Source organism: Paramisgurnus dabryanus, chromosome 1 (assembly GCF_030506205.2).
Source record: "Paramisgurnus dabryanus chromosome 1, PD_genome_1.1, whole genome shotgun sequence".
Lineage (NCBI taxonomy): Eukaryota > Metazoa > Chordata > Actinopteri > Cypriniformes > Cobitidae > Paramisgurnus > Paramisgurnus dabryanus.
In genome coordinates this window covers 46,880,560-46,905,169 of record NC_133337.1, presented here as the reverse complement: position 1 = coordinate 46,905,169, position 24,610 = coordinate 46,880,560, and the positions used below count along the sequence as shown (strand labels likewise).

The 24,610-nt window shown below is 40.5% G+C and overlaps 1 protein-coding gene across 1 annotated transcript in view; it reads right to left on the bottom strand.

Annotated features, from left to right (window-relative positions):
* The window catches only part of bahcc1b (BAH domain and coiled-coil containing 1b), a 110,652-nt gene that overhangs the window by 41,273 nt on the left and 44,769 nt on the right, over nucleotides 1-24,610 (bottom strand). Inside the window, exons 2-7 of the mRNA XM_065262916.2 lie at nucleotides 16,702-16,878; nucleotides 3,929-4,051; nucleotides 1,791-3,788; nucleotides 1,009-1,123; nucleotides 489-679; nucleotides 147-305 (exon numbers count right to left, since the gene is read on the bottom strand). Of these exons, the coding sequence (XP_065118988.2) occupies nucleotides 147-305; nucleotides 489-679; nucleotides 1,009-1,123; nucleotides 1,791-3,788; nucleotides 3,929-4,051; nucleotides 16,702-16,878 (2,763 nt within the window). The remainder of the gene's footprint in view (nucleotides 1-146; nucleotides 306-488; nucleotides 680-1,008; nucleotides 1,124-1,790; nucleotides 3,789-3,928; nucleotides 4,052-16,701; nucleotides 16,879-24,610) is intronic.

The following is a 24,610-nucleotide window of genomic DNA, read 5'->3' as shown; positions in this document are numbered from 1 at the left end:
ACAAGTTTATAAAAAGTGCACAGTTTCGTTTTAAAATTTGCTATTCGTTCCAAAAGCTGGTGTAAATATTTCTGCAGGGATGCTTAAATAAATCTAAGCCTATATGACAAAACATATTATATATTTACAAATGACGGATAACGTACCAAGGTGGTGGGTGGCAGGGTGGGCAGCTGGCTCGGTAGGTAGGACCACTAGGGCAGCAGAAGGGTCCTGAGGCAGAGGCAGGACTGGTTGCAAGGGGCTGGGCATGGATGCAGAAAAGCCCGGGGTCAAATTCTGATGTAATGCTGCATGACTGAGACCTAAACAGAAAAAAGAAAATGCTCTTTAATGATCAAATATGTAAGTTTAAGTTTGAACCCTAAGGGGCATTTCATTTATAATTTAATAGTGTAAACTGAATTAAACAACTCAGACAGTATTTTATGCTTATATAATGAGACCCTATAATGAGACACTGTAAATACAGATGGTGATCGACTTACCATAGGAGTGTCCCATCCAAAGGGAGGGACTTCCTGTCCGAGGCATCCAGTGATGATGGGAAGGGTGGGCATGAGCAGATGGCTCAGTGCCTAATTGGCTGCTGCCTGGCACAATAAGGTGTGAGGTCAAATCTCCATGGCAACTACTGGAGGGGTGGATCCTGGCAAACTCAACTCTGTCTTTGTTTTCCCTGAGGGGATGCAATAAAAACGGAAAATTTGAGTCTCTAAGGTATTAGACCAACATGTCGAATCAGCTCTGTTGACTTGGTAAAGGATTGGTTTTGTTTAGTTACAACATGGAAAATATGGCATTTTTACATTAAACGCAATGGAAAAAAAACATAATGAAATGTAAAGTGTGAGAGTTAATGTGGTTATATCATACGGTCTTGGAAGATGCAAAAGATTGTAAATATTGTATCCAAGATTGAAATATAATTCATGATTTTTCTATCCTATGAGAAAGCATCTGTAAAAGGGATTAATATAGCACAATGAGGCATAATGAGTTGAGTACCTGAGGAGGAGATCTCTCTCTCTGTCGAATGGAGGCATTCCAAGATGTTCCTCACAGATTCTTTTTCTTTCCTCATCCACCTCCCGATCCATCTGGTACATGGGGCGTCCAATACCTACAGGTAACACAAGTTAGTACCACAAACTAACAAAGTACCTAAAAGTCTGATGATCTAAAAATAATTCAACAGAGCTTAAATAAATATTTATTGATTCAATGTCCAAAACCAGCAGCAAAGATACATACTGCTTTTAAAAATACAATATTAACAGACAGGATGTAATGCAAATATTGAATTGAGGCGCTGAATTGCCTTGATGTCTTCCCTCTTCCAAATCTTGCCTGATAAAGCAACGTTTAGGATGATTTAGGTTTTGGAGCCAAGGTGAGAGCAAAGCAGTGTTTTAAACAGGTGGCTGTTAATTGTCCTCCTACATTCATGCAATTTTGGCATGTGCTCAGCTGAACAGATATTGTCTATTATGGCCTACTGAAGATATAAGAGCAATTTGGCAGTCACTGTAACACCTAAAACACCGAATCTGGCAATGCTATGCCTACAAAATCTCAAAATAGATCTCCATGTTGATAATTATGTGATTTGGATTAATAACCAAGAATATTTTATTGGAGACTATTTCTATAATCTTTTTTCAACAAGTTTTTAAAAGTTCTCAAGAATCTTCAGTAAACTACAAACTATATATAGCTTGCTAGAACACACAATTATGTACACACACATACACACACACACATCAGACCTCCTGCTGGCCGCCGCTTACCCTTCATGCTGGGCATCACTCTGCTGTGGTGGTTATGGGTGGGATGCCCGTCTGGCAGGCGGCATGGGGGCTCTCTCTGCCTGGCAACGGCCACTGCTATCCCCACAGGGGGTTGCCGCACCTCTCCCTCCCCCTGAGCCTCCCCTGAGTCTTTACCCATCCGCTCCGAGCGCTCGCTCTCACCAGATGATGAGGATCTCCTGGGGGGCAGGGTCTGCTTTGCCTCCTGTAAAGCACAGCTCGAACTGCTTCCACTTTTGTCATTTCTCTCGTTCCTCTCGGTTCTCTCCCTAGTTACCCCCTGCTTGAGGCAGCCCAGGCCACCAAATGGAGTCTTCTGAGAGAACAGCAAGGGTTGCTGGGTGCTGTACTTCATCAGACTTCTCATGGCATTGCTTTCAGGTCCTTGAGGGCCCAATGTGTCCTCTTTATGGGCCGTTTGAGGATCCCCTTGGGAACTACGGGACCCAGCAGCGAGAGAGTTGCACGCCTTGTGCTGTTCTTCATCCGACCGAGCCTGGTGTCCCCAGGGGGGATGAGTGCCAGTCTGATGCCCGCTGATGTATCCCTGTGATGCTGTCTCCATTTCCACCTTCCTCTTCTCTTGTGCAGTGTTGCTAGTCTCCAGCTCTGGACCCTGTCCCCCAGAGCTAGCCCTGTTTCCATGTTGCTGATGACGAATCCGAGCAACTCTCTGACTGTTCCTCTGAAGAGTACAGTCACTCTCAGCTCCATTTTTACCTTCAGATGAAGCCCTGTTTGATGGACCTGAGTGGGAACAGTCCCGGAAAGGTGGAGTGCTGGCATAAATGTTACTTTTACCTTGGTGGCCACCTTTTGTGCCTTGTGGCAGAGAGGGGCGAAAGGCATCAGATTCGTCACTGCTGTCCAAGCTACATGAACGAGCCGAGTGGGAATGCTGAGTATGACTGTGCTGAACCTCGTGCATGCCAGAATGTGGGCCTGAGGGCCAATCCGGGCCTTTGTCTGCTTTGCCATATACGTGTTGCTGTTGGGAAGATTTTCTTTGGCAGCTACCAGGAGGAGGCTGTAGGGGAGGTGCAGGAGGAGGTGCTCTACTTCCACTGCTGCTCCTCTCAGGAGTTTTGGTTTCTTTCCCTGTACCTCCTCCAACAGCCACCATCCCACCTCCCACACCTCGACAATGAGAGTTTCCCAGTTGAAACGGTCCACTGGTTTTGTCCCCCAGTGGCCCCACAGAGGGAACAAAGGTGGGTCCCGTCACTTCGGAGTCCCTGCCTGCTCCAGAAGCCAGGCTCTTTTCCTGAGCAGTGGGCATGGTTAGTGGAGCAGGGGGTGGTGGGCAGAAGAGATCTGGATGGGGATGATGAGTATGGTGATGGTGTGGATGACTTGGATGTAACCAGGACCCAGAGGTTAGGGCCAAGGGAGGGGGCATGGAGTAAGTTACTGGGTGGGCATGGCCCAGCATGGCACTGTGGCGAAGACAGTCTGAGGGTGGCTCGCTAATTCGCATCTCTCCACTTACTCCCTCCTTACAACAGTGACCGTCCCCACTTTGCCGGCCATTTCCCAGACCTGAGGCCCCTGGTCCCACACAACTAGGCAGTGAGCCCCTGGCTGTGGCCCCTGGGTCAGAACCATTTTGGGTCTTCGTACTAAGCAGGCAGGAGCTAAGGTGCTTGGGGTCGTCTTTGTGTCGGAGGTCATCTTCTAGGCTTGGATGATGGTGTTGTGGATGGTGATGGTGGTGAAGGGTGGGTGGTGGTGGTCCATGGTGCTGGCGATCCAGCTTGGACTCCTGTTTAGTCTTTTCTTTTTCTTTTCCTCCGGGTGTTACTCTTCTCTCTGCTACACCCGTCTCTTTGGAGCTCTTCTGGGATGCTGTGCTCCCAGACTCCCTCTCACGGCTGCAAGAGTCTAGTGGGTGGGTACGGGCAGTTCGAGATAGAGATGGGAGACTGTGATTGGTGGAGAGAAGGTGGGGCTGTGACGGAAGGCTTCGTAGATAGAAATCTTAAAGAAACAAATACATGAAAGACATTTTGGTTACTGTGCCTGATGATGACGTTAAAGCTATACAAATACTTTTGTATGTTTACTGGATTATATGTTGACTGTTTGCTGTAGCCTGAGAGGAATTTAACCTAACACACCTTTCTGAGTGTCATAGAAGCGATGTTGTCCATAGAGTACGCTGCTGTTGCCATGGTGATCCAGGGGACTCATGGGTAGGAAGGTGGGGGCTAGACTCCCTGAAAAGCGGGGATACCCTGGGGCTGAGAGAAAGAGAATGGAAAGGAGAGAGAACAATGTCAGGATAAACAAATGTAACAAAAGAAAGTGACAGTTTTGGCCTTTCCCTGTACTATTGCTGGACGTAGGTTCATGAAGCCCTACAGCATGGCACAACCTTTTCCAAAGAGCCCTGCAACTAAATTCAGTTATTTACTCTGCATTTATGAGTACATTAACTAAACAAGAGCTTTATAATTCCTGTTTACAAAATGATAGCAGTGCTGTCTATAGTTCGCCATTACTATTGGTCATACATATCAAAACCCAAAGTACTACACTTTAATGGACAAATCATACACATAAGATATGTTAAAATGAGATAATCCAATCTTGGAAGAATTTAGTCAATTTCAAAGATTTAAAATAGCCACACAAACAGTTATACAAGATTTTTTTTTTTTTAAACTGCCCACATCTTAAAGTCGCCATGAAACGGAAGTAGCGATTGCCTTATTTTCCCCGTGGTGACGTATATCCGAATGAAACGGCTTTTGAGATTAAATAAGGCAGGGCTGGATTTGAATTTGTCCATCGAGATCTGATTGGATCGTTTGAAGTTGGGTCGTGTTGCTAATTGCTAATAGCTGCGATCTTCTCCCTGACCCCGCCCACCTGCCATACTTTTGACCGGAAGTGAGAAGAGATCGTTTTGAGGAGGGGAGGAGATTTGCATTTTTGATTAAAGATTATGAGGACACACAAATTTTTAAAAAATAATGAAGCTCACAAATAAGTCATTTGTTAATAATACCACAATATTAAAAATATATATATAGTTTTTCATTTCAATTTCATTGCGACTTTAAGGGTTCAGAGAAAGGATAAATGTCTGCTCTGCTTGACTCTGCATCCTCAAGGACATTCAACTGTGTCCTGGGATATGGAAGGCTGCATTGAGGGCAGCAGTGGGGTGTATTTATGTGTAAACTAAGCACACGGCTGAAACCCAACCACAGAGAAGCAGAGGTCAATGGCTAGGCAGACAAGGGTCATGCTCTTAAGCCGCCCACAACACACAGCTATTACAGCCATCTGTGGTGTGTGTATGTGAGTATGTGTATATCTTTTGTGAACTGGTAGCCTAAGTGAGGGTTTCTATTCTGCCTGAATATTCTAGTATTTTCCCAGTGTGTGTTAGTGGACATGTACTTGTTTGAGACACCCTGTAGTGTATCCTTGCTCAAAGTTTAATTGGTTGCAGTTAAAAGTTTAACGGTCTGGGGCCAAAGTAAACAGCAGTCCATAATGCTCATCCTCAGCACTCCACAGAGCCATTGTCCACTAGCCTACAAAACACACACACTGTCATGACCTCTGTTAGTCCTAATACAATGGAAAACCCTGGATGACGACAAAAGAACATGCTCCTCCACATGTAAAAATGCTCCTTTGTAACAAGACACAACAAAAGAAAGACCAGGAAAACTGAGGCCAGTATTTGTTGTGTTTTGAATATTGGTGAACTAGCAATATATCAATATAAGGCGGCAGTGGTTCATGTAGGTTGTCTACAAATCTGAAGGTTGGTGGTTCAATTTCCGGTTCCACCTGATCAAGTGTCAAGGTGTCCTTGAGCAAGACACCTAACCCCAGGTGCTCCCAATCAGCTGGATGGCGCCTTGCATGGCTGACACCGCCGTCGGTGTATGAATTTGTGAGTGAATGGGTGAATGTGGTGGCCATGGGTGGCCATTGGTCTATGAAAGCGCTATGTAAATGCAGTCCATATGTCATCAAGCTTACCAGTTAAACTCTGCTAATAAACTGGTATGTAGTACTGTCACTTTTGCATGAGCATAAATGAGCCAACAATAATCGTAGTCTACACATCTTAAACCACACGTGTCTAAAAAATGTTTGGCAATACTTCTGTACAACTGGCATCATGCTGTTTAGTCAAAGGTCTGGCTTAACCAGACTAACTACATTACATATATTGAACTTGAAAAGCTAAAACAACTATTTATTTCCTTACGACTGGTGGAAATATGTGAACGCACTCTCTCTGAACTTTTAAGAATTACATTAACAGACATTCAATGGCATGAATTAAACCTTTACGTGACACGTACATCAATAACATGCGAGAGGGTGAAAGTGAGAAATACACGAACGATGTGCGATAGTGACGGAGCGTATCATTTTGAAAGGTGAGACAGACAGTCAATGTCTGCGTAGGTACATGTGTGAGTTTGTCTAAAAAAGAAAGAAAGAGAGGGAGGGCGAAAGAAAGAGAGACAAAGGGAAGGAGATCTCCCCCACTCTCTGCCTCTCCTACTAATTGACACCAGCGGAGCGCCCCGCTGACAGTGACATCACAAGGGAGTCCAGATGTGTAATATCAGGCCTTCTGGCTGCACCTGTTTTCTACTGCCACAGAATTTTAATTTCATCAACGCACACATGTGAGGTGCTCATATGATCTTACAGCAAATGCAGATGCACACGATTACCATTAAAAGACACACGCTAATGCAAGGGGCTAAGATAGATTCAAATGTGTAAACTTGTTTTGTGCACACGTGTACATATGTACATATGTACATACACAAATGAAACAAGGTAAGGTGTAAGACAAGGAGATGAAAAAATCATATTCATTATCTTCAGACACCATAATGATATTTAGATGTTATAGTTTCATTTGCTATAGGTGTACTTTGCACAAGTAATCTAAAAGACAAAATGAGACAGGAGGCGGTGAAAGGAGACAAGGATGAGAGAAGGCAAACAATCACCACAATTAATTTAAAGGAACAGTATGTAAGAAATTTATATCAATTAATCATAAAATGGCCCTATATGTCACAAGACATTAAGAAATCATTTTCATTTCAAATACTTATATCACTCACAACAGTGGTCTGGCAAGGATATTGTCACTTAAAAAGTGGAGTTGCAGCCCTCAACTGATGTTTATGTTGTCATTTTGTGTATTGGCCACCAGTTGTGTGATTGCAGTACCAGTTTTAGCCACTAGTTTTGTGATTGCAATACCAGTTTTGGCCACAATCCTACATACTGTTCCTTTAAATGCCAACAATTAAGAGCAAAGCAGAATGGCAGTCTGAAAGTCATCACGCTGAAATGATGAGCCATAAACACAGTCCAGCAGATCCTATTGCAGGTCAGATAGTCAAGACAAAAGGACTTTGTCCATGGACACACAACACACACACACATACAAAAACAGTCAAACACATAAACCATCAAAAGAAAAGGCACTCTACGTTCACAGTCAGAATGAAAATTGTATTCGTCTAAATGACGAATGATAGAGCAACAGGTCAAGAAACAGTGCCAGATCAAACTGAGATGGCGGTAAGAAGCCAAGACATTGTTTTTGTTCAGTAAGATTGAGAAGCACTGATGGGGAGTGTGGGACTGTGTCCAAACAAAGTTAAAACGGAGCTGTGGTTTCCAGAGAGAGAAAGACCAAATGGAGCCACATAGGACAACCTATTCAAATCACACAAACATTTACGTTTGGGATATGCAGGAACATTTCTCTTCGGTCACTTCATTGCTCTCTCTTTCACTCTTATTCAAGTACTTCATTGTTATACACAGTGTTGGGGGTAAGGCAATACAATTAACGTGCATTACGTAATAATATTACTTTTCTGAAGTAACGAGTAAAGTAACGCATTACTTTATAAATGTACACATTAATATTTGAGTTACTTTTAAAAAAGTAATGCAAGTTACTTTTCAGTTTAATTTATTAGAACATTTTTTTACTGAATTAAACTAAATGAAGTCACGTTTGAGGAACAGTTTGAGTCAGAAAACAAAGATGGCAGGCCAGAGCTTGACATTTTTGCAATGGAAATATGCAATAGGGACTTTAAGCAACAGCCTCTGGTGGAACGGCAACGGCATTATGGCGTTGTATTGCGCATGCGCGAATTTAACTGCTACTTTGCGACGTTCTACTGTAACGGTCTACTACGGGAGAACAGCTGATTTGCCGTAGTCGCTACAACGTGAGAGATTATGTAAATAAATGTTATGTTTTATGGCATATGACATTGTAATTGCATCAGTTTATGATTGTACCACAAGTCTTTTATATAATATGTGTTCAAATGTTTTAAATTTAAGCTAATTTTAAAGATTTTTAAGTATTCAACATTTTCAGTATTAGGTTTTTAGACTCATTTACATCATACAATAGTAAAAACTCTTCTTCTGACAAAAGATTGTCATTTAATGCCAAAAGCAATCCTTCTCTTGCTTTTTTACATGATATATTTTTGTATCTTATTAAATGAATTAATACTGCGTTGCGCTTACGGTTGCTTAGTGATTTTTACATTCTTGGCTACGGCGGTCTGACAGCTTACTTTCGGTCGCCGTAGCCGTTCCATTGCCAGCTGTTGCTTAAAGTCCCTAATATCTGAATGCAGTACCTCTTAAAACTGAAAGAGATCAAGCCTCAGCCAAGTAAGAAAAGTAACGCAAAAGTAACGTAAAAGTAATGCATGTATTACTTCCCATGAAAAGTAACTATGTAACGCATTTAGTTACTTTTTTGAGAAGTAGCTTAATATTGTAATGCATTACTTTTAAAAGTAACTTTCCCCAACACTGGTTATACACACTATAATTCCAAAGAATCAATAAAAATAACAAAAACGGTGAAAGGAAAATTTGCCCAAAATTCAAACTTCACAAAGCAAGCATCTTTCTCTCATTCCCCTCAATGTCATTTTCTTACCCAAACATGTAATTGTGCACTACCTCCAATGTGCATGCATCTGTCCTGTTTGATTTGTGTTGAATGGTAATAACGGCTCAAATCTTTTAAGCGGAGTTTGTGGTGTAACCCTATATCCGCTCCCCCAGCACCCCAGGCACAATCATATAGCTTTACATTCAAGGTAAAATACACCCTACCAGATTACAACCCAGTGTGTGCAAGACAAACACACTCACATGCATGTATAGCACAAACCCCACCGCACGCCCGGCTTCTTACTGGAAGACAATGGACTTCATGATAAAAAAAGAAGGGGGGGTTACAGTTGCTTAACATATGTTAATTACAATTATTTGCATATTTACATTATACATTTTTATAACGTACTGTTTAATTTATAATGCTACCACCTAGTTTATTATTTTGTAAACTGTTAATTTTTATATTATTTACTTGCTACTTGTTTTAAATTATATAATATATGATGCGACCATGTTTTTGACATCCAAGGTAAAATCTCAAGTTTGATTTCAATATTTGACAAGGCAAAGATATATGTTTTATACATTATGTAAGAAGATTTTATGTAAAAAACTAAAAATGACTTTAGCTGAGTTTTCACCAACTTGATTACATGTTCAGGGTTCCCACACCTTAGTTAACTTCAAATTCAAGGACCTTTCAAGGACTTTCCAGGTCCAATACCCTCAAATTCAAGGACTAAATATGGCGACACATTTCAAGTGAGAACAAGGTTACATTGTGTGACCTTTTAAGATACATTGTTACAGTTCCCTTCCGAGGGAACTCGCGCTGCGTCACTGCGTGACACTTTGGAGACACCTCCAGGGGTAAGTGCGTCTGAATGTGTATATCAAATTTAACCAATGGTGAGGCTTAACAACAAAGACAGGGTTACGTGGGAGACAGAGGTATATCGCTATCTAAAATATTGCCAAAGACGGCGTAACAGGGACGCAATATGGCAAGGGAGATGCAGCGTCTCGTTCCCTTCTCAGGGAACAACGGTTACATACGTAACCCGAGACGTTTTCATGTGTGAAACCCAACTATACAAAAATGCATTTTGGTATGAATCAAGATTCGCATACAGAAGATATAAGCATTTAAAGCGAACAGTTTAGCACGTGTGCTTAAAAAGTCTTATAATATCCTACACTACACAGGAAATATGTTTTTTTTTTAATTCAAGCACTTTCAATGGCCTGTATCTATGTATGTATATTTTCAAAAACTTCCCAGGGCCTTGAATTTTTTTTCCCAGATTCAAGGATTTCAGGACCCGTGGGAACCCTTCACATTATATTGTATATTTTATTTGTAGAAACAGTTGCACTATTGACATTTTTATTACATATCTATTATGCACTGCTTTGGCAACATCAATGTACATTCATGCCAATAAAGAACAACAAGCCATAGTAATTCATATAGGGAGGCTACAATATAAAAAAGAAAACAATGCAGAATAAAACGTGCTCATATAACACTGTAATTGAAGCGAAGCGCCGGAATGAAGCAGGCAGACGGAGGGAGGAGAGAACAGAACAGAGAGGCTGAAGAGAGGGAGGAGATCTTGTCAGCTCTGTTAATTGCGAGATGTGCTGAATCAACGGCTGCAGAACGCGGCCACCGTGACGGCAACAAAGAACAAAGCAATAAGCCACGAGAGGACGCTTCGCTAGGCGCAGAAGAACGCCCCATTATCTGCCTTAAAAATCACTGTGTGCATGGCCTCAAGTGTCTTTGCTTTTATAAAACAGCAGCGACTGGAATATAAGACACTCATTTTTAATATAAGGAGGAATATTTGTTATATAAAAAAATTCAGTTCATCAGCTGTAGAAATGTAGTAACTTGGCGCAACAATGTGAAAATGCGGTCAGTCCCAGTAACACGGCCATAGGCTATATTATAAGGAATAAAAGGTAAAAGAGATGAAAAAGAGATAATGAGGGATAATGGGTTATCGGTAATCAATAGTAAAAGAAAGTGATAGATCATCAAAGGGACAAATGAGGTAAAAGAGGCCGGATGAAGTTGAAGAGCACAGAGGGTGAACAAAAAAAGAGCAATATAGAGTAAGAGTGGACTGGAACATCAAGGAGAGAGTAGTTGGGTATGGAAGAAGTGAGAGATAAAAGAAAAGGACAATGAGACAGTGAGAGAGTGTGTTTGCGTATAGAGAGAGAGAGAAAAAGAGAGATTCGGGTGGCAGATCTGTGTGTTGGCTGGGCTCCAAACGCTGGAGTTTGGCCAACTGGCAGCACGCCGATTGGGGCTTCCTGGATTCAATCCCTAAAAACAATCATTTGGACAGAGTGTGTATGTGTGCGTGCGTGTGTGTGTGTGTGGGAGACCATGAACATATATTTGAGCGGGTGTACACAAGCTACTGTAACCAATTATTTTCCTCTTCCACTCTCATTTATTATGAAATATACAAACTGTCTCCTTGTCTTTCCCAGGCTAAACACCCTCTCCACACACACACTAATAGTCACTTCATGCAACGTGCCAAGCCGAGCCTGGCTTCCTCCACCAGCTGGGACTTCAAAGGTGATCCCCTCTCTGTAGCTCTGAGCCAACTCTCTCTCTTTATGTCTCTCTCTCCCTTAAACCAAGTGCGCAGACCTACCTACACTTACACACGTTTGGAGTATAAACTCTTAGTGTTTTTGCAGTCTGACTTCTGTTCTACCTGCTCCAGGCGTTTTACATTAACACCCAGTGAAACATTCAGCTGTGTGGTTAATGTCTCACACAACACTTGTTTAGAAAATTTAAAGAGAGCAAATGTGAGAGAGAGAGAGAGAGAGAGAGAGAGAGAGAGAGAGAGAGAGAGAGAGAGAGAGAGAGAGAGAGAGAGAGAGAATAAACATGAGCATCCTCTGGTCAGGCACAATCAGAACCTGATGTTCCTTGGAGAGCTCACACAGATGGGAAAACAGGTGTCCAGTTTGCTTTCAACTTGTACACATGCATAAACAAACAGCATAACGGTAGTTTTACACAAGATCATTTACAGATAGAGAAACAATATTTATTTGCTAAACAATCTTAAAGGAGACATATCATGAAAATATGACTTTTTCCATGTTTATGTGCTATAATTGGGTCTCCAGTGCTTCTATCAACCTAGAAAATGTGAAAAAGAACAACCTAGTAACTTTTAGTAAACTTTTCTCCGCAAGCATGTGAAAAAATAGGTCATTGAAATCTGGCTCCCCTTGTGATGTCAGAAGGGGATAATACCGCCCTTAATCTGCACCTTAATCCAACCACGGAGCTAGGGCTGCAACGATTAATCGCGTGTCCCATTAAAAATGCCTCTGAAATCGATTCTGTGTTTCATGCACAGCTTGTGTATGTACTACGGCATTTGGTCAGTAGGAAGTCCTTATCAATCTAAAATCATTATGAGTCGGAGTCGTTTATAACGTGCATTTAAAAAAGCAACACTCGTTTAACAAAATCAAAATATTCTTTATCATCATGAAAAAAACAGAAACAATTTGAAATAAATATTCCTATAGTTATGTAACGTTCCCGTTTGTAATGCTACTTCTTCTGTGAGACAAAGGGAGTTTCTGCACGAAAGCGCCCCCTGGCTTTGGGATGTGCAGGAATTTCACCGTAATTCATTAAAATTAATTCATTGAGAAAACGCACATTTGCACGATTTATCGATACAGCCCTACACGGCGCTGCCATTTAGTGAAAACATCAGCTCATTTGCATTTTGAAGGACACACCCAAAATCGCACATTATTGCCCACACCTACAAAGTGTCAATTTTAACATGTTACAATAAATTATCTATATGATATTTTGAGCTAAAACGTCAGATACGTACTTTGGGGACACCAAAGATTTATTTATATTGTGGAATGTCCCCTTTAGAATCAAATAGTTAGCTTCTCCGCAAATGAAAATTTTGTCACCAAAGAACATGTAAGACGCTCCAAAACTGAAGCTGTTTCATATCTTGTGTCTGCCTTCCCTCTCTCACAAATGCATCTCTATTGTCTTTCATAGGGCGGTTAGATGCAGTTATCTGGTCATCAGTCAGGCTTGGCCAGTGTGCGGCTCATCGTTGCCCTATTTCTATGAGAAGACTACAAACATCTATTTATACACACACACATGCTAACACAAAGACACACACCTGACTGAGGGAGATAAAGCAGGCACCGAAAAGCGGGGCCTGACCACAAACTGTTCATAGCCAAAAGAGGAGCCGAGGGGCCAACAGACAGGGAGGACACACACAAACACGCTCGGCAGGTTCCGGAAGCTAGCACCTCCCTGTGGTGATGCCTCTAACCCTCGGCATCTCTCAGTTAAAACCGCACGCACGTACCCACAGAAATACACACACAGATGCACACCATGTGTGTGTGTGTCTCTCAGTTGTCTGGGGAGGAAGTAGACCGTTGCAGATGGGTTTAACCGTAAGGGTCACAGGACCCCTAGCTCTGGCTTAGGAAACCCCACATCATCCACTGAAAAACATCATAGCATTCCTGATGTTGAGCGTGTATGTCACTGAGGTATCGCAAACGTTTCTTGCGGTGACCACATTCCCTGTGAAATCCCTTCATGTGCATGTCTCCTTTTATTTAGCTTTTAAATGCAATTTACTAAATTGCCAACAGACATTACCATGCCACCCATATAAACTTAATAAATATTAATTAACAATTTCCCGGACCACACAAGAAATCCTGCCGCATCAAATCAACTGAAGCTTTTCTCTCGTGTCCTCCCCATTTAACCCCCCTGGCCTAATGGGTCAGGTGGGGCGTCACTTCATCGGGTAGCTGGACTGTCTCCCGGGGAACGGGGCTTGGGTAATTGCTAGGCTCGTTTTGATGACACGCTTTTTATGCAAATGAAGCGAAGAGCACAGAGACGCGGCTGGGGGAAATCGTTGCCGTCCAATCAGCTGCTTCGAGGGGCTAAGCACAATTAAAGACTGATTTCGATAATGAGCTCTTATCATCACGATGGGGCCATTTGCATCATTATAGACACATTCTATTATTAATATTATTGTTATTATTAGTATTTTTATAGTGACAATCAGGACCATCATCATTACAGCTATGATTATTGTTATTGTTTCACATTCATGTAAAGCTGGGAGTTATCCGCTAAGTCAACTACGGCTCGGTATTTCTCTCTCGCTGCGTCTCGCGCGCAGATTTGTTCAGTCATTCAGTTACAGTAGCGCTCAGTGCCAGCAGTAACACCACTGTGTCTGCTGCCAACCACAATTACTGTTCCATTCTGCCAGCTGCCAAGAGCTTCGCAGATACAGAGCACTTAACCCGCACTGATACACACACACACACGCAGACACATACACATACTTGTGAAAATACCGATAGCAAGTGCTCAGCTATTTAGAAAGAATAAACTTGGACACACACACACACAAACTTAAGACATTAACGTTTATATAAAGATCTATAAACCTTCTGTGAACCCTTTAGTCATTTATGTGCAGCCTATAGATTAAAATATAAGCACACAGGGTGAAAAACACAAACTCGCTCGTATATAAAAGCCAGAAATGTAGGAAATGTAAACAGAGTGACTGATGTGAATTAGAGTAACAGATATGAATAAAACAGCACAGCAATATAGCACAGCATAATGCAGTCTGTGTGCGTTTGTGTATGTTAGCTTATAACAACAGTAGAATGCATTGTGATATAGAAAAGAAAATAACATTATATAGACACAATCTAGGACACTTAAAAAGATGAATACATGTGACCCTTTGTACATGTGGAAATACAAGAAGGATAGTATAAATACAAGTGTTTCCATTGTGTAAAACTTTAGCGTTAATTTTTCGACAAAAGACTTTTGCGAAATTATTTCCATTAACCAATGATATGCGACTAAAACGTAGTTTTTCCTCTCGCGATAAGTCTTTCCAAACATCACATTGACTGATGTTTGCAGGTTTACTAATATCACATCCATCGCACTAGGCATTATTTTTAACCGAAGGAGATAGTATCCAAACATTGGTAAGGAAAACCTTATACAGGCATACTTGGGAGGTTTTAGCACCTAACTTGGTAACACTTCAGTGGGTGTTCATAAGACTGACATGACACCTTCATAATGATGTCATGACACGTTTCATGAACATGGAGATTTTATGCACGTTTATGACAACCGTCATTAAGTGTCATTTGTTCAATTATGTTGTTTTTAATGCAAAGATAACATTGTTTGAGATGTCTTTGTTATGACAACTTGACATAAACCAATACATCAAAACTGACCACTTTTAACCAGTGATACAAATTTAATTTGTCATTAAAATGTCATTAAGTGTTAATACTCTATCAAATAATTTTATAACAGCGTCATGAATATTTTTCTTGACCTCAACTACAGTCATACAAATATAATTGGTAATTAAAATGTCATTAAGTGTTAATACTCTGTCAAATTGTTTTATAACAACTTTATGAATATTCTTCAGTTCATAATGTTTTTTTTTGTTTACTCCAAGGGTTTAATAAATATAATCCAATATTCCAATGATAATAATTAAAATTATATTTTATTGCATTTGGAAACCGATTCACCTAAAATTAAATGAAAACAGTACAGTAATGGGTTAAGCCATACAGCGTTGGGTCCATATCGCTGCAAAAACAGTTCATTACATGAAATTAATTAAATGCTTTGTTCGTTTTTTCTTCTATGTCAGAAAATTTCAGAACTCTCTGTGTGAGGAAAAACAAGCTTTTTTTGGTTATTAGTCAGTTTTTTATGTATTGTGCACATACGCAAAGTTAAGTATAATCTTTTGGCGTGTCTGTTGCATTTTTGTTAAGGTATTTCAAATAATTTGACATAGTATTAACACTTATTGAAATTTTTACGCATAGTTCAATTTGTACCACAGAGGCTGAGGTCAAGAAAAATATTTATGATGCTGTTATAAAACTATTTGACAGAGTATTAACACTTAATGACATTTATTGATTTAATGATAAGTTTTCTGCTTATTGATACAATTATATTTTATTGCATTTGGAGACCGATTCACCTAAAATTAAATGAAAACAATACAGTAATGGGTAAAGCCATGCAGATTTAGGTACATGTCACTGGAAAAGAGTTCATTACATTCAATTAATTAAATGTTTTGTTAGTTTTTTCTTCTATGTCAGAAAAGTTCAGAAATCTCTGTGTGAGGAAAAACAAGTTCGGTTAGTTTGTTAAGGTATTTAAAATTATTTGACATTGTATTAACACTTATTGACATTTTAACGCAAATGTCAATTTGTACAACTGTTATTGAGGTCAAGAAAAATATTTATGATGCTGTTATAAAACTATTTGACAGAGTATTAACACTTAATGACATTTGAATGAAGCTATAAAGCTAGGTATTTTCTTAAGTTTGATCATTTTTCTATGTAAGACATCTCAAACAATGTCATCTTTGCATTAAAAATGACATAATTGAACAAATGACACTTAATGACAGTTGTCATAAATGTGCATAAAATCTCCTTCATGTTCATGACACGTGTCATGTCATGATTATGAAGGTGTCATGTCAGTGTTACTGTATGCACACCTCTTCAAGTAAAGTGTTACCCCTAACTTCAAATAATAATTATGTGACACGACCTGAAAATGTGAATAAAAGCAGTTTAGCGAAATACAACTTTTCTGATTTGCCTACAAAACCACCTCTAAACATAATGCCTGAAAACTTTTTAGCTCTATTTGGTAGTTTTTGCACAATTGATGTGTTTGTTTCCATTGGCCGTATTTTCAATTCGCAATGTCAATTTGTGCAATTTAAAGTGTAATGGAAACACAGCTAGAGAGAGGAGACGCCGTAGGAGATAAGAAAGCACTCACCTTCATGCGAGTGGGAAAACCAGATCTGTGACGGGGCCGTGGAGTGGGGTCCGGTGCGATAGGGTGGAGAAGAGGGGGATGATGGGGGTCCGGAGGGGTGCGAGGAAGGCGACCCCAAACTGCTAGCCAAAAATGTACCCATGAAGGAGGCCGAAGAGTTCCCTATCAATCCACTCCCTAAGAGGAATAAAACAGGAATTTAAGAAAGAACAGACAAATCGTCACCATTACCAAATTATTAAATTATTAAAAAATATTACTGCCATAGAAACAGTTTTCCATTATAAAGAGGCAATAAATGAGGGTTTGATAAACGTCTGTGATTTGTACCGACAGACATCACTCAAAAATTACGACTGCAAATGTGTAGAGAAGACTAAATGAATTGGAAAATTGAAAGAAAAAAGGAAAGAAAGAGGAAGAAAAAGAGAGAAAGTCAGGGAATAAGTAATGGAAGAGGATAAAAGAAAAAAGATTTTGAACATCTAAGTGTGCAGCCTGTTATAAGACACGGTTACAATAATTAAGTCTCTGTGATCTTTCTGCAGTAGTCTCTCTCTCGCTCTCTCTCTCTCTCCACACACACACACACACACACACACACAAACGCGCGCACATATATACACACACACACACACACACACACACACACACACATGCACCACACATACAGTCATTCGCACAGGACACCTACATCACCCCACACTGCTAAAATCACAGAGAAAATAAAGAACACAAATTTGACAAGATGGTGTGTTAGATATGGAGGAGAAGACACCCTTCCAAAAACCTTAGCAGACTTGCCTTACGCAATACACCCGATACACTGAACAAGGGTTAAATCCAATTCATTACATTCATTACGCATTACATACATACAAACATATGGCCAGTCATTGGATTTCTGCACACATCATCTATCAATTGTTTTCTCCCCAACAAAAGAAACAAAACAAATTTGCAACGCTCCAATAAATTTGATTAACCTGAATGCAGCAGAGGAATGGCTTTAATAAACTTCAGTCAATATAATTTAAATATGAAGCATTCACCAAAGACTATTTGCACATGGTGCGACACGGCATATAGAATAATCAAATCAGTCCATTAAACAAGAGTTTAATAGAGCGATTTGTGCTTAAGATGTCGAGGTACCATCTGAATAAAATTTACAAGATTAACAACACACTGTGAATTCGTTGCAGATGAAAAAAAATACCACGCGCGCGGTGTGTTTTTCGTTTCGCCGCATGCCGCTGCGGTTTCCTGTGCGTCTCGCCTGACAAAGACCCTGCCCTTGTGTCCCTGAAACAACAACAACCACCACCAATTAAACATCGAGGTGAGGGCAAATGCGGTTTCATTTCCTAAACTGATAAAAGTTAATTAACGTGGGTGAGAGGGATGAGGTTAAGGAAGACGTTTATGGGTGTGAAATTACTAAATGACTGCTCTTACAAGATAAACAGAGCACAAGGCCACAGCTCGAGCCCCGGGCTGAAACCCCAGTGACTGACGAGGGCGGAAAAAACGTGGAGAAACGGCAGAATTACAGGTTTGAGAAGACGTTACGCCGCCGCTGCCGGGGCGGATTCTGGCTTTTTTGGGATCACAACTGACAAGACACTTCATCTTTCACCCACTCGCTCATTCTCCTTGAAGTGATGGATGAAAGTAGCCTTTTGCGCTAGGAACAGTTTCCTCCATCATGGAACGGTATAATCCAAGCCACGATATTATTCCCACAGTATAATTCCCAGCACACATTACTGCTATCCTTTCCTCCCAAGTGTCCCTACCACCTTCCCACGGGATCCAATACTGAAATAAAAAGCCTGTGTTCTCCAACGCACTGCAGCAAGCATGCAGTGATGTATTGTGGGTGTGGTCTACTCAATTTTGGTAACACACACCCATAAATTTTACATTTTTTCCAGAAAGCAGAAAAGATGGGTGCCGGTTAGTTGTATACAATGTGCAACTGCGATATTAAGCATTGTTTAAAATATAAAAAATATAACTTTAAAATAATAAAATTTACAAAAATCGACTTTAATTCAAGCCTGCTTTTGAATGTTTTACATCAGTCTATTATTGCGCAATCCTCTAATACAGCACCAAAAAACAAAGTAAACCATGCTTGGTCACTTTATGTGTCAATCATGTGCTTTTCATACAGATGAGAGTGCTTCATTCAGTGATTTTTGGATAAAAGCATCTGCTAAATGCTTAAATGTAAATGTTTCGTCCTGTCTAAGCGGGCGGTTCTTGGCCGGAATGAACTGCGAAGTGAACCAGACTATGCCGCAAGTCAAACGTCTGGCTATGATCCCCAGCCGTACACAGCCTTCTTCTCAAGAGCACATAAAAGCCCTCTCTCCTCCTCTACGCCCTCCGCCAACTTCCCTTTAATGAAACGTTTCCTCTTGTTTGCTTTTCTTTATTGACTTTTTTCTTTCTTTCTTCCTCCGTCTCGAGTATGCCGGTGGGCCGAGCATCAGCTGCAAAGGGTGAAATTATTGCCTGCGCCCACCTTACCACACTCCCCTCCGTCTACAATCTCTAATAAACCAAACTGGAGAAATGAAATGTCGTTGATCCTGGAAGGAAGGGATGAGGTTAGGAAAGAATGGCGGGAGGTCTATAGACTATCCCCACGAAAAGACACCCGTGTGCCAAGGAAAGCTAACAGTGTGGGGCGGCACGCTGAACCTGGGGAAGCCCAGTCGAAGAAGCGGCGGTTGAGTCATTACGCACGGAATGCTGTGAGACATAAAGGATGATGCAGTCTCATCAGACGGATCCCCAAAGGGAGCGTGTTTATTTACGTCCGCTGCGCGAACTCGCCTGGAGGGAGAGACCGACTCCTGCGCGAGCGCTTAAGGAAATCGGGTCATGTGCATACTAATCGCCCGATTCCAGGCTCGGAGCGACATTAATCCAATTAAGGAATTAAAAGGAAGAATCCAGAAGAGTAGAAGTCCCGAGTGTGTTTGCCACACACACTTACGAAACTGCCAATTGCACAAGTGCATGTTCAGCCTTGTCATCAGATGAGAGTCCCCGAGCGCTGCACTTCAGCTGAACGTGTGCAACATAGAGAGAGGGAGAGAGAGAGAGAGACAGACAGAGGGGTTTATGAGGGAAGTCAGAGGTTTGGATTATGTGTTACTTGTTTAAGTTCAGTCTTACAGAGGTCCAAATGAAGTGCAATCCATCAGCACGTAGAACAGCTCTGGGTTCTAATGGGACTGTGTGTGTACATTACAACAGATGTCTCTCGCTCTCTCTCTCTTTCTCTTCACAGGAGGATGTTTATGTCTGCCAGCGCTGAGTACTCAGTTCCACAGACAGAGATAACACAAGTGCCGCTTTAGCCATGGCGGAGAAAGAAGAAACAGTGAGAGTAACACAAACAGATCGAGAGAAACGCGGTGCGTGTTTGATTTGGCCAGTTGGTAAGAGGGTTGCGTATATGCGACCTATGAAGAAAAACATTGTTGGTACTTACAAATAATTTACTATATTGTGTCATTTAGCAGATGCTTTTATGCAGAGCTGTGGGTCCATTTAGCTCAATTGGTAGCGCAAAAGGTCATGGGTTCAATCCAAGGTAACACAGATAGGCTGCGTCCGAAATCGCATACTGTGACAGTACTGAATTAGATGAAGTATCTACACATCATAAAATTTAACCATAAGGGACAGCTGTTTAATCAATGCATTTGCATTTGAATAGAGCAGCATTACCACTTCTGGACATTTTTGAATAAAACAACGCATCTCCTTCTTCTTCTTCTTCATTGGATAACTCCTCTACCAGGGGCTCACAGCCAGGATAGTAAAGGGTCCATCTAATGAACACTTCGGGATCTTGCCGGAAGCAATAGGTTAGGGCTCAACCGGTCATCGTTGTCTTGATTTAAAATTAGCAGTTACTTTTGCCTTTCCACTGTACATGACAATTGATGGCCGAAAAATAAGTTTGTGCGACTACAATGCATGAGACAAGCAGACCAGAAGTGATGTATTTCAGTGTGTTCCAATCAAAACGCTGTGTGCAAGGTGAAAATTATTCATCATTTTTTGTTTAACTTTATTTTGTTTAAGATTTGAATCCTTTAAAAACAATTGATTACTGATAAGAAAATTATTAACTATAAATTATTTCTAGCCTAAAGGCTCCTGCACTGGAATGAGCTTCTGTCCCAAGTTTGACAAGGATTTACGATTAAACTGAAATTTCATTACAACTGCCACTAGGGGGCAAATTCCGACAGTCGCATCTGAATGTATTGTACAATGGAAAGGCGGTTTAGCCTATATATAAATCCAATTCAGTCATTAGGAGAAGACTGGCTATATGTTGTGAATACTTGAAATGTAACAATTTATAAAAGTCAAACAGTTATAAACAAAAGAAGTTTAAGCATAACAGTTAGTGCTATACAAAAAAACATGTGTTAATTATTTACACCTTTTTTGTGCAATGTTCATAGTTGAACTATTAACATTGGGCTCTTGCAATGTTAAACTGCCATTGTTTTTAAAATATTAAAAAAGAAAATACGCTTTTTTTAGTAATTAAAAGGCAAAATACTGGATGCATCTTTTTTGAAAATGCATGTTTTTGATGTATGACTTTTTACACAAAGTAACAAAAACAACAAACTTTTTAACAAATTTAATAATAATAATATTTATAATAGGTAAAAATAAAAAATATACAAAAGATAAAAATATGCGTAAAAGTTTGGCCCGCATCATATTTACATTTTTAAAATCTGGCCCTTGAAGAAGAGTAGTTAAAGGGATAGTTCAGCCAAAAATGATATTAAACCCATGATTTACTCACCCCCAAGCTGTCCGAGTTGCATATGTCCAACGTTTTTCGGATATTTTAGAAAACGTTTTAGATCTTTCAGTTGATTAAATGTAATGTTACGGGGTCCATGACCTTCAAGTCCAAAAAAAGTGCGTCCATCCTTCACAAATTAAATCCAAACGGCTCCAGGATGATAAACAAAGGTCTTCTGAGGGTAATCCGCGCAGTTGTAGAAATATCCATATTTAAAACTTTATTAACAAAAATAACTACCTTCCGGTAGCGCCGCCATCTTAGTCGCGTCCGCATTCAGGATGAGATCTTACGCAGCCTACGGAGGCTACTCTGCTGCTGCTCTGTGCCCCTCCCTCCAAATTTGTCATACGTCACTAAGAAAAGTGCGTACACTACGCTAATACTCTCTCCTGAATACAGAGGAGTCTAAGATGGCATCGCTACCGGAAGGTATTTATTTTCGTTAATAAAGTTTTAAATATGGATATTTCTACAACAACACCGCGCGGATTACCCTCAGAAGACCTTTGTTTATCATCCTGGAGCCGTTTGGATTTAATTTGTAAAGGATGGACGCACTTTTTTTGGACTTGAAGGTCGTGGATTATGGGTGGACCCCGTAACATTACATTTAATCAACTGAAAGATCTAAAACATTTTCTAAAATATCCGAAAATGTGTTTGTCTGAAAAACGATGGACATATGCAACTCGGACAGCTTGGGGGTGAGTAAATAATGGGTTTAATATCATTTTTGGCCGAACTATCCCTTTAAAGCAACACCAAAGAGTTTTGGTTCTTTGCTCCCCCTACAGGTTAGAAGCGTAATTGTCCATTACCCACTGTCATAAATACTGAGGCATAGCTGGCTCTGATTGGATTGTAGGTCTGCCGTAAAGCAAGTTTTTGTAGTATTCACTCGGACTACAGGACCACTACCCGACGGTTGGAAACTTCTTTAGTGCGGTTTTGGCCGATAGAGGGCTGCAAAGCGAATGTGAAAGTGCCATTCACCCTGTTTAGAGTGGATGAACCACTAAAACTTTTTTGGAAGCGTTATTTTAAGGTAAAAAAAACTCTTTGGTGTTGCTTTAAAGGGACAGTATGTAGGATTGTGGCCAAAACTGGTATTGCAATCACAAAACTGGTGGCCAATACACAAAATGACACCATAAACATCAGTTGAGGGATGAAACTCCACTTTTTAAATGACAATATCCTGGCCAGACCACTGTTGTCAGTGATATATTGAAATAAAAATGATTTCTTAATGTCTAGTAACATATCAGGGCCATTTTATGATTAATTGATATAAATTTCTTACATACTGTTCCTTTAAAGACCCCTGCAATATGTTATCAGGCTACTTTTCACATACTGTTTTTGGAATATTATAAATTACTACTCGCCTCGCCTACTGCTTTTTACCTACTATATAGTATAGAAGTAGGTGGTTTCGGACGCAGCCATACTGATACAATGTATAGCTTGAATGCACTTTGGATAAAAGTGTTGCCAAATGCATTAAATGTAACATTTTGAGGATCCAACAAAAGCATCGTCTGGTCTACAAAGCTAATGAGTCACATTGTGGCAATCTAAGGTCAAAAATTTGAGCATTTTCAAGCAATATTTCACGTCTGCAGATGTACAACCAGTCGATCATCATTGCAAAACAAACCCCGTCAGGATAAGGAGTGTGCATTATCTCTTACCAAATGTTAATGGACAGTTCCCATTTACACAGTTAGACAAACGTGTGTGTGTGTGTGTGTGGAATATGAACGAACTTTACAATGCGTCGAAAAGACAAATTCAAAAGTCCATCTTTTATCACTACAATTATCACTCACATGCGTTCCCACACACACACGAATGTTACAGCTGCATCAGCAAATGTCATAGATCACGGTGCGAGTGGAGGATGGGCGTGAGAGACTTCATATTAAGGCTTTCGTCAGGGGAGTGGTTACCGCATATGTGTGTGCGACCGGGTGTGTACAGAGGGGGAGTCTGAGACTGTTTACACAGCTGGGTTCAACACTCTCACACAACCCCACGTCTCGTTGTCCCCCAAAAACATGTGCCACTCCAAAAGCAGAAAACCCCAATATTTTCTCTCTTCACAGTCATAATAAATAGGCTTTTGGAGGGAAAAGGGGGGCTGGAGAAACAGCGCACTTTTCTCACTGCGTGTTTGTTTTGTGAGTCAGAGAAAAAAAACGCCCTTTTGGGTTTCTGCCGTACGAGAGGATATTTTTGAAGCCTCTTGGTTTTGGCCCGATCGCCTGTGTCAGTGAGTCTAAACCAACATGGGACTATTTAGGGTAATCCACATGTAAAAGTAGCATTAGTCATTAATCATTTCTGTTTCTAAACACAGAGAAACGGCAGAGACAGGAAGGATTTAAATGAACGTGGCATTGAACATATAACGCTGGAGGTCTATCCCCCGGTTGCGCTCTAAAATTACATCCGTCAGCGTGCCGCTGGAAGGGTTTTTGGCCAGGTGTTACATGTGCTGCGTGTATAATGAGCCCTCGGATTTCTGAAGAATTTAGCACATCCCAAATTGTTTTTCTGTTCCAGACTGAGTCTTAAAGGGATAAGACATCTAAACTTGAACATTGGGTCATCATGTACTTCCCGTGACAGTCTCTGTCAGCATTCCCTTTTATTGTATATTCTTATTTTACTTAATAAATGTTTCTTAAATTTTTTCAGAGTGAGAATTGACAATTTTAAATAGTTAATTTCCAATATCCCTTTGAGAACTAAATAGAGAAGATCTGTTTCCGATTTATTAAAAGGATTAGTTCATCCAAAAATGTCTCATTTTTTTTATTATTTACCCACCCACCAAAGCCCATATGGCTTTCTTTGTTCATCAGAAAAACTGTAAAAACTGTTGTTTTTGGTTTAATGGTTTCAATGGGATTGGATTGGGACAAGGGGTGTAAAGTACTCAGGTATTTTAAAGGATAGTTCACCCAAAGATCTTTCATGTTGTTGCAAACCTGAATAAATGTCTTTGTTCTGATAAACACAAAGGAAAATATTTTGAGGAGT